This window comes from Panicum virgatum, chromosome 9N (genome assembly GCF_016808335.1).
Source record: "Panicum virgatum strain AP13 chromosome 9N, P.virgatum_v5, whole genome shotgun sequence".
In the NCBI taxonomy this organism is placed as follows: domain Eukaryota; kingdom Viridiplantae; phylum Streptophyta; class Magnoliopsida; order Poales; family Poaceae; genus Panicum; species Panicum virgatum.
Window position 1 is genome coordinate 51834509 of NC_053153.1, and position 15358 is coordinate 51849866.

Below are 15358 nucleotides of genomic sequence, written 5' to 3' on the forward strand. Positions count from 1 at the left end.
GCAGGCAGTGCAAATTTGATAAAAATCGTACGAGATTCTCGCGTTTCAAACGGTGGCTCTATCAGTTCAACGCAGAACTGAAGCGTTTAGAACTACTGGGTACTGCGGAGAATGGAGACGCCATATGAGTATATGACCATCTCCATCTCTGAACATGCGCATCTCTGTTGCCGTCTTGCCGATACCCGATGCGGCATGGCGATATCCCCCGTGAAACTGGCCGACAAAAATAAATACTAAGCATTTGCTTGACTGGGCCGACGTCTGCTGGGCTTCCTTTCCGCTGTCTTTGATGGACTTCAAAACTTGAGTTTTTTATTTTTATTATTTATTTTTCGATTTATCAAAAATATATATCAAAATTTTTATTTCAAAATTGTCACCAAGCCGCCGGTTCATTTGGCGGTAAGGAGATACCGCCAGATAAACCGGCGGTAGGAACTGTGGGCCCCCGGCTGACAGCCTACCGCCGTTTGAACTGGCGGTAGCAGGCCAGGCCAGTGGGCCGGGAACTTACCGCTAGTTGAACCGGCGGTAGGTGGAGCTTTCCGCCAGATGAGCCGGCGGTAAGTACCTACCGCCGGACCAACTGGCGGTAAGGCCCCCCATTAATCCGGCCCGGCTCCTCAAGCGCCGCCGCCCACGCTCGCTCTCTCGCGCTGGCCGCCGCCCGCGCTCGCCCACCCGCTCTGGCCGCCGCCTGCGCTCGCCCACCCGCGCTCGCCGCCGCCCGCGCTCGCTGTCCCGCGCCGCCGCCTGCTAAGCGCCGCGGGCCGCCCGCTCCGTCGCCCGCGTCGCCCCTGGTCAGGCCCCCGCGCGCCGTGGGTTGGCCGGCCGGCGCTCCCTCGGCCGAGCGGTCGCCACCCTTCGCTCGCGCGTCCGGCCGTGCGCGCTGTCAGGTATATTTTACGATTTAGTTTTATTAAAAATAATTAGTAGATTAGTATTAGTAATATTAGTGATTTAGATATAGTTTTAGATGTAGAAATAGTTGTAATAAATATTAGTGATCTAGAAATAATTATTTTTAATATAAAATCGTAGAACAGGAAATTGAAAATATTAGTTTACATACGAATATAATTTCATATATAAATATTAATGAGTTCAAACAGAATATTAGTCTCATAAAAATATTATTAATTGATATTATATTACATAGAAAACCTACGAATATATGTCAGTAATAGAAAATGTAGAGTAACAATTAAGATAGATGTAAAAATAGGAGAAATATTTATTAGCGTTGATTAAATTTTAAGGACGATTAATTATTATCGTAAATATTGGCAGGCATGTCAGATGATTTGTATTTTCAAGTGTTCTATGGGTCAGGAGAAGTTAGATATGGTCCTGAAGGGGTAGATTTGTCAGAGTTTAGCTCGATCACAAAAAAGTACCCCGAGCTAGAGAGAGGACTTGGATTTCAATATCCAATTGGCTATTTAAAGCTTTCGGTCTTAGTCGAGATGAACATGAGATCTCTGTCATGGCAATGGTCAGTCGAAGGGAACCAGTATTTTGGGAGCTATTGCCGCTTGAAGGGACGCAAAACTGGAGGAACTATGTCAATATAAGTAGTAGCCGAGGCTTACCGCTTGTGTTATTTGTTGAAGCATTCGAGAAGATTAGTTTTAGAACTGAAGCGGGCGGGGATCATGAAGGGCAGGGAGATATAGTATTGGAAGAAACCGAGACGATGCATGAACCTCATGAAGAAAGTGGTGAACTTGAAATTTTAGAAGATGATAGACATGCTGCACACGAACCTCGTCAAGCAACTGGTCAGGCTGATGAAGGGGAAAACATTCCAGAGATAGTTGAAGAGTTTCAGAGGGAGGGTGAACAACAGCACAATGCAATGAATGATGACTCTTTGGATGATGATGATGATGATGACGAAGATTATCATGTCCCACACAACTGGTCCGTGTATGATTTTTCAAAATTAAGTGTAAATGAAGGTGAAGCGGTCCCTTGGGAGTACAGGCAAAATGAGGTATGCATCGGTTCGGTGTATGCCAATAGTGACAACATGAAGGAAGATATAAAACGTTGGTCGACTCTCTCTTTGCAAAGACAGTTCAAAGTTGTCAAGAGCAGTCCGAGAACATATGACGTGCGTTGTGTGAGAAGCGAATGTCCTTTCAGGGTGTATGCTTCTATGGGCAAGTGGCAGGATTTCTGGGAGGTCAAAAAAATTGTGGAGCACACATGCCTACTTGAGCAATTAGAACCACAGCACCGCAACCTCAGTGCAGGTTTCATAGCTAACTACATGTACCCTTTGATCGTGGACAATCCTAGTTATGAACCTAAGTCAATTATTTATGTTGTTGAGGAGGAGTTTAAATATAAAATTAGCTACAGCAAAGCTTACAGAGCGAAACAGAAAGCGCTGCAGATGAGGTGGGGGACGTATGAAGCTTCATATCACAATATGCCGGTATTGCTGCACACCATATGTCTTAGAAATCCTGGTAGCTACTACGACTTGAAAACGTATCCATGTGCCCAGAAGCTTGGAAAGCAGGTACTCCAACGGTCGTTTTTGGCCTTGGGCGCTTGCATTGAGGCGTTTCCGCACTGCCGGCCAGTCATTAGCATAGATGGGACATTTTTGACAGGAAGGTATAAAGGCATAATCCTCACAACTGTTGCAGCTGATGGTAACAGACAATTGTTGACTTTGGCAATTGCCTTTGTGGAGAAAGAATCAGGGGATACTTGGTATTGGTTTTTGCAGAGGGTGAAGCAGATGATTGTCAAAGCTGTAGAGAACGTGTGTTTGATTCATGATCGGCACAAGGGTATATTACAAGCAATCGATGGCATACAGAATGGTTCTACTGAGCGTAGTAGGACTGCACTTTGGCCGGACCTAAAGAGTAGGTGGTGCATGAGGCATATGGGGGCAAACTTTCATAGCCAGTTCAAAAACAAAACCCTTATGAAGCTATTCAAGCGGTTATGCAGCCAGAATCAGGAAATGAAATTCAACTTCCCATGGAAAAAATTGGATGAGCTAACAAAAAAGCAAACTGCGGAGCTAGCGAAGAGATCTGTCAATACAGAGGAGGACGACCAGGTCTCACTTGAAGACGTGGGCTTGAACGGTCTGAATGTCAGGCGCAAAAGGAGAAGGGCAATTAAGACATTCTCGGAGAAGGGCAATTAAGTCATCTACTGAGTGTACCGAGGATACTTCCCCTTCCTAATAGCCTCGGGCCCCGCCTCCTTCATACGGCGGGCCCTCTTTCGCTTCCTCTCCCTATCAGCTTCACGCTCCTCCGCCTGCCGACGTTCCACATCTGCGAACCTCTTCTGGATCTCTTCTTTATCTTTCTTGCGCTTCTCCTCCATTTTTTCCTCTTGCAGCATTCGCTGCCACCTTTCCGCAGCCCACCTTGCTTCGCGCTCAACGTGTTCCTTAGCTTCGGTCGATTGCTCCGTGTCCAGCCACTGTATGAAATCACAAAGAGGTGGTGGACTCTATTTCCAAGCCGAGTTAGAATTAACTTACTGAACTCCGAAGGCGCAAACTAGATAGTGCAAGGTGATACCTTCGCTTTGTCCTTGCTGTAGCGCTTTGGCGGATCGTACTCGTAGTTCTCACACATGAAGAACCTCCTGCCGAAGTCATCGCCCAAAACTTTGGACTCCATCAGCTTGCACAATGAACCACAGAAGCACATTGGAACCTGCACTCCTTGAGGCACAGGTTCTCTAATCTTGTTCCACGGAATGTAGGTAGAACCAGAGAAAGACCTGGTGGTAGTGCGGGGATGGCTAGTGACTTCGTATGAGATGGGCCGATGTCATATTTATAGATGGAGCTATTTGGTCTATAGGCATGGTTCACGCATGTCTATCGCCGTTTCAAACGGCGGTAGGTCCTCCCACATTTTTAATTATAGTGGGGGTGCAGAAGAATCTGATGCAAGGTGACTGGACATCAAAATCGTAATTGAAACTCATGAATATCTCATAAAAATATATTTTCACATTCTATTAGAATTAAATCTAATTTGTATTAATTTTTAAAAAATATTTCCCTAACCTCCGCTATCTCTATTATTTTCTGAAATATCTCTAAACGTAAAGAAAAATATTACAGTACAGACAGCCTATAAAATAATTAAACAATTAATTACAGCACTGAGAGTATATAAAATAATTAAAAAAATGTGGGAATACCTACCGTCGTTTGAAACGGCGATAGGACACTGGGCGTCTACAGCCCCGCTACAGCCGGCTAGAGCCGCGCTGTAGCCCGGCGGTAACACCTACCGCCAGTTCATCCGGCGGTAGGTAGCTACTGCCGGATGAAACGGCGGTATGTTTGATGGGCCGTGGGCCAAGGAACTTACCGCCGGTTCATCCGGCGGTAGCTTCCTTCCGCCGGATGAACGGGCGACTGGATGACATATTTGCAAATTAAAAATTACGACATATATTTTTTACAAATCGAAAAAAATAATATAAAAAAAATTCTCAAAACTTCAACGCCAAACCTGCTAGGCGCAACGGCTTTTTTATTTTTATATTTTTTAAAAACATTTTTTTACAAAAATATATTTTCGGTTTCACATTTTACAATTTTATACCCCTACCGCCGGCGGGGTGGGGGGGGGGGGAGCAGAGACCTATATGTAAATAAACATAAATTTATTTTGCGCAGAGGTCTCTGGCGGGAGCCTGCCGCCCAAGCTGAGCCCCTTCCTTCGCACCCTCATTTCCTGCCCACGAGATCCAGAGGGGGAAGAGAGGGAGAGAGGAGGAGTGATGGATGTAATTCCACCGGCGAAGGAAGAGAGGAGGTAATTCCACCGGAGAGAGGAGTGCGGAATTTTATTTTTATATTTTTTTAAAACATTTTTTATAGAAATATATTTTTGATTTCACATTTGGAGTGTATACTACCCTGTGGACCGAACTCTAGACTGATTTTGATGCTTCCAAATGAGCTGCTTATGTAATATCGTGCCGCTGTGTCATGGACTCATGGTGATTAGACAATAGCATGTGCTTGATGCTCGGTTGGCCTCGTCCTAAACGATGTAGCTTGTTTGCTACAGTATTAATATTATATGCATGGAAAACGGGACACGAATACGAGTTACTATCCGGTCCGACGTATTAACCGAGAGAGGTAATTCTCAACTACTATAGACTTTTACCGCAGGGAGAGAGGAGGGTTGAGAAGTATTGGTTACCTGCGGTTCGGATCCAAAATTTGATAGGGCTTTGCCGATGGAATTACCTCCCTCACCCCTTCTCTCTCCCTCTCCCTTCTCTGGATCTCGTGGGCAGAAAATGAGGGTGGAAGGGGCTCAATTTTTATATTTGGGGGGGAGCCTGCCACCCCCTGCCGGGCGGGCGGGCTGCCGGGCGGCAGGCTCCCGCCAGGGGGCCTCCGCGCAAAATAAATTTATATTTATTTACATATAGGTCCCTACCGCCCCCTGCCGGGCGGTAGGGATATAAATTTGTAAAATATGGAATCGAAAATATATTTCTATAAAAAATATTTTTAAAAAATATAAAAACAAAAAAGCCGCCTAGGCTGCGTGGGCTTCCTTTCGGTTTCGGCCGTGTTTGATCGAGCTATGCATGTCTCGTCGCCTTCCACTACTCTTCCTCACGTTGCCGTTCGTTTCTCCGACTCGTAGCTGGAGCCCGATTTCGATAGGATTCAGAACCGACCTCGCATCGATCAAACTGCCCCCGACGCCCTCAAATCCAATATATATGTCCACGACGTGGGCAGGAGACTTCGTGCTTTGCGATCACGATTTAGGCCCTGATTGTTTCGAGGGACTTTTGTTGAAGTCCCTAAGACTTATGAGACTTTTAAACCAAACATGTGAGACTTTTAGGGATTTTTTTTAGGGTAGAGATTCTTTTAAAGAAGACCCTCATGAGGAGCTTTTAAGGACTTTTAGGCTACAATTCCACCTACGGCCCCCTACCCTATCCGTATGCATATAGGGAGAAAGGGTAAAAATATCTTTTGAATATACCATTTAATGAGGTTTAGTCCCTTTAGTTATTGAAAACAAACAGGATGAGACTTTTGTTTGGACCCAGAGTCTTTTGGAGGGGCTAGAGACTTATGGAAACCAAACAGGGTCTTCAGCACAAGCAAAGCAAGAGCCGGAGGAGCGTCGTCATGAACCCCGCCGGCGCGTTCTACTCGCCAGCACCGCCTTTCGCCATGGCCATGCCTGCACTACCGCACGCACCCGCAGCTTTGCACCCCACCGCCGTCCCCATGCCGGCGCCGGCCGCCTTCTACCCCGCCGCCGTCCCCATGCAGGCGCCGGCAGTCTTCTACCCCGGCGTTCCCATGCAAGCGCCGCCGCCTCCGCCGCCGCCGTTCCGCGTCCCTGTCAACGCGGTCTGGGCGGACAACTTCGATGCCGTGCGGCGGGACATGGGCTACTTCGCGGCGCACGCGCGCTGCGTCGCCGTGAAGGTCCACTACCCCGGCGTCATCCACGGCGTCGGCCAGGACCTCGGCGCGCTCACCGCGGAGAAGCGGTACGCCGTCCTGAAGGCGAACGTGGACGCCCTCAAGCCGCTCCAGGTCGGGCTCGCCGTCGCCACCGACGACGGGCGGTTCGCCTCGTGGGAGTTCAACCTGTCCGACTTCGACCCGGTTGCCGACCCCCACGCCGTCCAGTCGCTCCTGCACCTCGGCCGGCGCGGCCTCAACTACCTCGAGCACCGCCTGCGCGGCGTCCCCATGGAGGAGCTCACCAGGGCCCTCCGCCGCAGCGGGTTGCTGAGCAGCCGGCCGGGGGTGTCGTTGGTCACGCACACCGGCGCCTACCACCTCGCGTACCTGATGAAGGTCCTCAACGGCGGCGACCCGCTTCCCGGCGACATGGCCGGGTTCCTCGGCTCGGTGCGGCGGTCTCTTGGCGAGGATGTCTACGATGTCGCGAGGATGGTCGCCGACTGCCGAGACATGCCAGTGGGGCTCGAGCACATCGCCGGCAGGCTCAAGCTTGCGCCGCCCCTGGCGTTGCACCCGCTTGCTGGCGCCGGCAGCGTGCTCGCTCTAGAAGCGTTTATTATTCTACGATATCACCAGTTTCGAGGGGACGTGACCACATACAGAGGTGTCGTCCATGGGCTGCAGACTGTCTGAACTATTGAGGGGTCACCAATTCAAATGAATGATTCGAAGAGATTTTTCCAACAAAAAAAATTTCAGTAACGTGGGCTGTGTTAGGCATCCTTCTAGCCCAATTATGATGATATAGGGAACGTTTGTGTTGGGCTCATTGGGCTAGAATTATTAGTGTACACACATTTCATCTGAGAAATAAATGGTATATACTGATTTCCCTATAGCTTCGTACTTTATGAACCAGAAGCACAATTAAAAGATAAAAGCTTGATATAGCAGAGGCCGGACTTTTTCATCAATCTAAAAAAGGGGGAATGAGAAGAAAATGAAACTGCATAAATAATACGTCAAATTGGGCTGTTGTCCTTTTCCCACCATGCAAACATTATGGGGCCTGAACAAGTAATAAATTGAAGTGCAATTGCCGCATTGTGAATGATTCAAATATGGAAATCGTCGTAAATACATGTCAAATCCAAAAGCATACATTTTAGCTCTTTTACGGGATGGATGGATCAATTTCAATAACGAAAATGTACATGATGATAACGCGATACAGGAGCACCTGTATAGTAGCTTCTTCGGGAATACCAGGAACCGTCATAGCGAGAAGGGCTTCGCGTAGACATCAAATGGCTCGCACGCTGTCAGCTGTGGCTCCTGCATAGCACAAAGCAAACAGCTACCAATATGAAAAGCTAATCCAAATTTGAATGAACCAAAGACTTCCGTATCAAGCCCAAGAATCCACCTGTCTCAGACCACCAGTAGAAAGGCTCCCTCCCGTAAGAAGCATTGTAATTAGTGATGTAGCGGCACCGCCACCAACACCTGCTGAGTCGCCTGTGTTGCGGATTGTCGTACGCATAGAGTTCAGGATACTACCATAGGTGGTGCCCTGGCCACGTTCAATGGCTTGGATGAAGCAGAATGTCATTGCACCAGTTGAAGTGATCTTTGACAAAGCCTGATCAGAGCAATTCCAATTGAGTCAAATGATAAAAACTGCAGTGCGTTGAAGCAGAGCAAAACAGATTTGATCAAACATATAAAAGCATTATTTGCAATGACCCTCTTCTAAACAGACTCGCCTTAAATTCCAACTTCTAAAGTGTAGCACATAGATATTACTGCAATAACTTCTGGAGGAGTGAATGTGAATCCAGAACTTACAGAAGTATCTGCAGAGGTCTGATCATCATCACAACCACTAAATGAAATAGCCTCCCCACCACTAGTGCCTTTCCAGACACCTGATCGTGGCCGGTGATCTTCCCAGACATATTGACCACTCCTGTAATTTCATTATAAATAAGACACCTTAGCTGAAGAGATCTCTATCATAACTAGAATGTTAATAAACATATGCTTGTCAGCTATACTGAAGGAAAGAAACATATGACTAGAATATACCTAACAAAAATTACATCGCTAGTTCTACGCCAGACAAACTTTTAGCCGATGCACCAGGGATAAATTAACTGAACATATTCACGTTGCAGTGGTTGCAATCACGTTGCAAACAAACAGCGGTCACATAGCACATCATTATCAATTCTTTGGAGATTCAAGGAAGTAATATGAGGTCTACCACCAATGATATAGTTGGCAAAGAATTTTAGCTCATTGGGGTTTGGTGTCTGTCCATTGTATTTCAATAAAATCATATCACATCATGATTTTAAAAATAATAACAACACTGACTTCAGATTTGCATTAGGTTCAAGGATACATAGCAGTTGGTTTTACGGGATAGGTAGCAGTTTCTTGCAGTGTTAATTTCAGATACTAGAAGATAATAAAATCCACATTAAGTTCAGGGACAGCTCTTTATGTGCCAATAGTAAGAGAGAGAAACCGAAAATACCAAATGACCTGCATGCTAAAACTTAACCTGTTCATTCTGCAGAGGAATGGCAAATCAAGTGCAGTCCCACTATGACAAGCATCAATGAGTGCGTGAAGTTTAACTCCATGAGGAAGTGGTCTAACAATTGCCGTATTTATCTCATCATCCACAATCATTCCTTGTGTCTCAAAATCCAATGGGCAGAGAGTTTCATCAAACCCATCAACCTCATCTCCACTGTAGTTTCTTTGTTGTGCTCCATGCCCAGAATAATGGAAAACCAGTGAGTCTCCAGGCTGACAACCTTGCACAAGCCAATACATGGCCATCCTTATGTTATGCTTCGTTGGGATTTTGTAAGGGTCAGTTTGTTCTTCTGCAAGAATGTAACAAAATATGTTGGATTTTTTTAGATTTCAAGAGTAGAAGCACTGTCCACATTATCAGAAACTTACACTCAATACCTAAAGTTTCTAATCAAAATGCAAATCTGTCAGGCCATCTAAACTTTACCTAGTATAAAAGTGTCTTTATGTGTGGCATCACAGATTTAACACAAAAAGAGAAAAAAGAAGGAAACAAGCTCTAAGGTACTACTCTCTCTGTTCCAAATTGTAGGTCATTTTGACATACATAGATATACAGCTTTTGCTATGCATCTAGATAAACGTTGTGTCTAGATACATAGCAAAAAAACTATATATCTAGGTTTGCCAAAACGTCCTGTAATTTGAAACAGAGGGAGTATTTGCACTTCAATTTGTATAAAATGTGGACAATCTAACTCAACTTCAGCAGAATAATCACAAGAAGCTAATAAACATGCAAAACCATAGGCACACACATCCACCAGTAAATCAATTGCAGAAAAGATGATAAGCTAGAGTTCTGTTAGCATCATAAACTGGAAACGGACAACCATATAAACTACCAAATATAGATAACATTCAAAATTAAATTGCATATTCAGAAGTCCCAATTGCGAAACTTTATTTGTTCTGTTTTTTTTAACAAAAGGTTAATTACAGTATTAGGAATGTCGAGCAGTACAAAAGCCATAACATTTCTTTACAGAAACAGGTCAAATGATTGATATAACCACCCTAAACAGTGAACATTCCATGACTTTGCAGTATCACACTTGAGATTCAGAAGGTAAAATCAAAGCATGAAAACAAAATCTTGACTTGGCAAAAAGATACTAGTGGAAACCACAGCATTCTCCTGATTATCTCAACCTGACCAACATCATCGGACAAACGACATTAACAAACATATCCCATAAAATCGTACAAAACATTCATTCATTCATTCAGTCATGTAGCAATGAACCAAATGCGCATTGTAGTGATATCAATTACCTTAGGTTCTCCAACAGCAACAAGCCAAGAATAAAAAATAACTGGAATGAATAAAGGTAACCGACCCCACGTATTCTCCAATAATCATATTCCACCGTATCTGCCCTTAGCAAATCATTCGCGTTACTGACGAACCATATATACGAGGATCTGATGCTAACATAAAGTTGACCCGAAATTGCGGCAAGCCAATTCGATCGATTCCCTAGGCCAAGGGTGGGGGTTGGCAACATCAGCGATGGAGAATGGAGGTTCGGGATTACCGACCGTTGAGCATGATGATCGAATCGTCGGGGAAGTTGAAGCGCGTCATGAGCAGGTGCCGCATGCACTTGGCGTCGTTGATGCAGCCCTTGAGCTCGTGGCGCGAGTAGCGGTACGAGATCCCGCACACCACGGCGCGCTTCCGCCCGTGCGCCGGCGGCGGGGGCGGGCCCCACCCCGGCGCCGGCTGCACGGCGCCTCGGCTGGGGTCGGCGTGAGGGGCGGGGGCGACGTGCGTGACTGCCCCGCAGATGGCGCAGCGGATGCAGGGCGCCCCGTGCGGCAGCTGCAGCGGGGTGCGGCACCCCGAGCAGTTGATCAGCATCATCATCCTGCCCGCCGATCTCGGAGCCGCGTTGGCGTTGCCCGTGTCTGCCGGCGGCGGGGACGCGAGTCGACGGGAGGAGACGGGTCGCCGGGGCGCCGGGCGAGGTGGGTTTGTTGGTCCGGTCGTATGGCGCCTTGGTGGTGGTGGGTTCGGTTTGCGCGTCAGCGCGTGGCTCTTGTTGTCTCGATGGGAAAAGCGCCGCGCCCAGCGGCCCAAGATCGCTGCGCCTGCGCGCTTTCGTTTCCCTTTTCCTTCCTGCTTAAGGATGATGACGGCTCTTCCAAAAAAAAAAAAAGGATGATGACGGCGTCGCTCAGTAACCCAGGTGCTGCTGCTGCCGTTGATTGCGCGATCAACGCTCGGCAGTCGGAACAAGTGCTTTTGTGCAATTGCACCCGCGAATTATTATGCAGTAAGTGCTTTTGGTTTGCAGACATCCTTGTATGAACTTTATATTCACATTTGTGTTTTCATTTGGTTTCTCGTTCCTGAGTTTAAGCACAACACATTTCTTTTTTAAAGAATACGCAAAGAGATGAGATACATATGTATGCATAAGCCGTATCATTAGATAGAATGAACCCAGAGCAGCTTGAGGTCCACTTATTGCTTGAGATTTGAGAATTCACGGCATTTATGATATTTACATCCTTACAACAAAGGATACTGATCTTTTCAAATAAAAATACTTGCGCTTACCAACTTACCAAGATGGAAGAGCAGATTATAGACATCTTCACCAAAGATCTTCGCAAGGCAAAATTTGAGCAATTTCCAAATGCACTCAGCATGGTCCACAAGACAATTTTAGAAAGAAGGTTTTGATACTTCAATTGCCTGTACCTGGTTCCCACGACCCCGGTCAAGGACCAACTCCCCTTGCTACAGTAACCAGCGGAGCGAGCAGAGGCGATCGTCGTCTCCGGCGTCGATCTGCTCGAATCCCTCCTCCGGCGACCGCTCCGGCGGCTCACCGGGGAGGGAATCGGGCGGATCGACATCAGGAGTAGTTGTAGCTACTAGTATTAGGCTAGGTTAGTGCTAGTAGGCTAGGGTTTGCCGGTGGAGCGGGTGCCGTCGGGTCTGCCCGGTGCGGCGGTGGCGACGGCGTGTTTGCCTCCATGGCGGCGTCTTTTGTGTTGCGGTGGAGTTGGGGGTGGAGGCGACGGTGGACGGTCCTGGCTGTGTTTCGGAGCGGCGGACTTCTTTGGTTTCTTCTTCCCCTGCTCCGTCGTCGGTGGAATAAGGTGCGGTTTTCCACCCTTCTTGTGAGGGGGGGGGGGGTGGGTTCCCGCGTTCCTGGGGATGCCCTTGTTGTCTACGTTGCTGCTATGGCCAGCGGCGTGCGACTTCCTTTCCGGTCGCCAATGGTGTCTGCGACGGCGGATCTTGCCCCTTCTTCTCTCTGTGCAATCGAAGGTGGCTTCCTGGTTTTGGTTCTTGGCCTTCTGAGTTGCTTGTCTGTGTTGCTTGCGCTGTGCTCTGCTTCGTCTGGTTGGGCGGTGGTTTTGCGGAGGATGAGGGGCCAAATCAAGGAGCTGATGGCTGATGGTCTTCCACCGAAGATTTCTTGCAGCTTTCCAATGCTTGGTGTCCGTTCTTTGATTTGGAAGGGGGAGACTGGAGGCTGGACCAAGCGCTGTGCAGGTAGGACGGCGGGTGAGCGATGATGTCGGCTGGAACTGAGGAAGAAGATGAACAGTTGGGGTCTTGTTGTAATTTTCCAATTCCTCAGGGTCCTTTCTGTAAAAAGGGATGTACTGTGCTACTGTTCTCTTTTATATGTTACATTCCTTTCTCGCAAAAAAAAGACAATTTTAGAAAGAAGTTTTTCTTGATGGGGAGTGTTGAAAAAAGTAAGGCAATCTTATAAATATTTATACATCAGACATGAATAAATGAGAGATATTTCGTATATACCCTAGAATTGGTAATAAAGAAAACTTAGAGAATGGTGTCTAGGAACCCTCTAAAATGAGGATCAACTTCATGATCCCCTGCCTTTAAATAGAGTTCTCTCCCTTGGCATAGCATTCAACTATGAGCATGGTAGATGATAGTAAGGGTGGTAGTGCTAGGTAGAAGAAATAGTGAGGTGTGACTTGTGAGTGTTAGCCTAGCCACGTAAAAGTGCAAGAAAGCTTCATTGTAATTGAACCATCTAAAGCATCTAGACCCCTAGTTTGAGTTTTGGTAATTAATGACAATATTTGTATACTAACAACTTCATGCGAAGAAACAAGTATAGGACGGTCCAAGAGAAAATGTAAAAGATATCTAGGCCCTTAAGTGGGTTTTGGTGTTTGATAACAAAACACATGTACATTTATATTGTATTCTAGCATACGTGCAGATGCTAAGGTTGAACATGTGAAACAAATGATGAGGCAGGCCCCCCTAAAAAGGAAATGAAAAGCTGTGTTTGGAATTGACGCAAAGATTAGTATTTTATTTTGAATTTTAGTATAGGATCGCCGTACTATCAAGAGAGAATTTGATCTGCAGGTTTTGACTTGGATCTAGTGCTTAAAAAAACTCATACAAACCCTTGGGAGCCACAAATACCACTCAAGACATTTTTGAGTCCTATTGGAGTGAGAATGCTGCTGAATCCGGAGACTCCAGGTTTCAGCCCGGAATGTCTGGGCTTCACAGCCCGGAGTATCCGGAACAATACCCGGAGACTCCTGGTAATCTTTGGACAATGGCTAGTTTTTGAGTGAGGAGTATAAATACCGCTCACACCCCTTCCTTTACCTCTCTCTCTTGCTCATTTCGAACAGAACTGCCCAAGAACCCTAGAAAAGCTCTCTCACTCTCTCCCCTTTGATTCTCAAGTGATTTCCTTGAGGGGTTCAAGTGAGAGTGTTGCAAGAGAGAAGATTCATGCTAATGACCTGCCATTCCTACTCTTAAGTACTATTTCTTCGTCAAGCTGGTGGATTCAAGTTTGTTATTCTTGGAGCTTTTAGCTCCTAGACGGCTAGGCGTGCTCGTGAGTGCTCAGCAAGATTTGTGAGCTCCACAGGAAGTTTGTACTCGTCATTCCTCTCGGAGGAACCCATAGTAAGTGACCATGGGCTTGAGCGTTGGTCTCACCCTTGGGTGAGGAGCATAGAGGTTCTTGAGCACCGTCTCTTGAACTCTTCCTCAATAGAGATGTATCACCTTTGGGTGTGAACTTCGGGAAACAATTTGTTGTCTCATTGTCTCCATTTTACTTGAGTTCTTGGCTATTTGCTTGTGAGACCAACTTTCTAGGGTTTGAGCTCGATCTACTTATATACAAGCTTCTAGCATGAACTACCTAGTGGAAAACACTTAGAAGGAACCTTCGGTACCTGCAAATTCACTTGATCTAATTTTGTCATACATTTACTTAAGTTTCTATCTGTCTATTCGCTTACCCGGACTCTCCGGGGTTTAGACCTGGAAACTCCGAACATCAAGTCCAGAGTATCCGGACCCAAACTCGGAGTTTCCGGGCACATTTGGTTCTAACCTTGTTTAAAGTGTTTTTAAGTTTCAGATACGTCTATTCACCCCCTAGGCATCTTAAGATCCTCTCAAAATGAGCTTACGTTGATGTAGTGAAGAGGACTTGAAGATGATATTGAGGCAAGGACTCAAGGAAAAGGTGTGACAACTCACCTTATTAAGAGAATGGATTAACCCTAAGTAACTAGGGTTAAGAATATGAAAAGGAAAGAAAAAAAGAAAAAGAAAGAAAAAGGAGTGAAGAAACAAAAGTTGTAGATAATTGTCAAACCTACAATTTGTTTTCTTGGAGATTTTGAAGTTTTGTGGAAGAATTTGGAGAACATGCACTGCAAGTTTCAGTGTCAGGAATATTTAGTTTAACTCGGCGCAAACAGCTATATTCATAGCTGTTTTTGGCTATGTTAGAGATTGAATCAGAGAAAGCGCACAACATGAAAAAGATATCTGAATGTGCCATATGCAATTGTTATTTTAAGAAATTTTGAAGTTTACATGCAGATTTGGAAGATAATTAGATTCCTTGCCAGCCAGTGGCAAAGCTGGTGACAAAACTACCATGGTGCACTGCTTCATTGGGCACAGGAGAATATAGATAAAATTAGAATATTATATGGTAAATATGAGCATGTTTGTAGGGATTTTTTTTTACTGTGGTGCACCGGCACCAGGGAAACATAACGTGCCTTCACCCCTGATGCCAGCAGATTTAGGCAGCTAAACTGAAAGCACTGAATATCAAGTGAAGTCGGCAAAAACAGTAAACTTCATAGTCGGATTTTAGTTGATTAGAGGTAGTATTAGAAAAAGTTTTCAACGAAAAAAATGTAGAGGGGAGTATTATCTACAGCTTTGTTATTATACGATTTAGATGTTGACATTGGGAATTGGAAGATCTAGGCGCTGTAAGTTTCAAGTTC

General features: G+C 45.9%; 2 protein-coding genes across 2 annotated transcripts; one reads left to right on the forward strand and one right to left on the reverse strand.

Moving 5' to 3' along the window:
- The first annotated feature begins 6172 nt into the window (after window positions 1-6172).
- Window positions 6173-7156, forward strand: LOC120689100 (probable CCR4-associated factor 1 homolog 11). The gene has a single exon (XM_039971435.1). The coding sequence runs from the start codon at window positions 6173-6175 to the stop codon at window positions 7154-7156; it is 984 nt and encodes a 327-aa protein (XP_039827369.1).
- A 383-nt stretch (window positions 7157-7539) lies between these two features.
- On the reverse strand, window positions 7540-11118 carry LOC120688143 (metacaspase-1-like). The gene is made up of 5 exons (XM_039970316.1): window positions 10616-11118; window positions 9033-9363; window positions 8312-8432; window positions 7890-8105; window positions 7540-7798 (listed from the first exon to the last, which is right to left on the reverse strand). The coding sequence occupies exons 1-5, from the start codon at window positions 10941-10943 to the stop codon at window positions 7739-7741; spliced, it is 1056 nt and encodes a 351-aa protein (XP_039826250.1). The 5' UTR covers window positions 10944-11118; the 3' UTR covers window positions 7540-7738.
- Window positions 11119-15358: the final 4240 nt, after the last annotated feature.

Coding starts and splice junctions, on each gene's coding strand:
- LOC120689100 (XM_039971435.1), top strand. CDS start 6,173: ATGAACCCCGCCGGCGCGTTCTACTCGCCAGCACCGCCTTTCGCCATG.
- LOC120688143 (XM_039970316.1), bottom strand. CDS start 10,943: ATGATGATGCTGATCAACTGCTCGGGGTGCCGCACCCCGCTGCAGCTG. Junction 9,364..10,615: donor TTCGATCATCATGCTCAACG/GTCGGTAATCCC, acceptor ACATTCTTGCAG/AAGAACAAACTGACCCTTAC. Junction 7,799..7,889: donor CTACTGGTGGTCTGAGACAG/GTGGATTCTTGG, acceptor TGTGCTATGCAG/GAGCCACAGCTGACAGCGTG.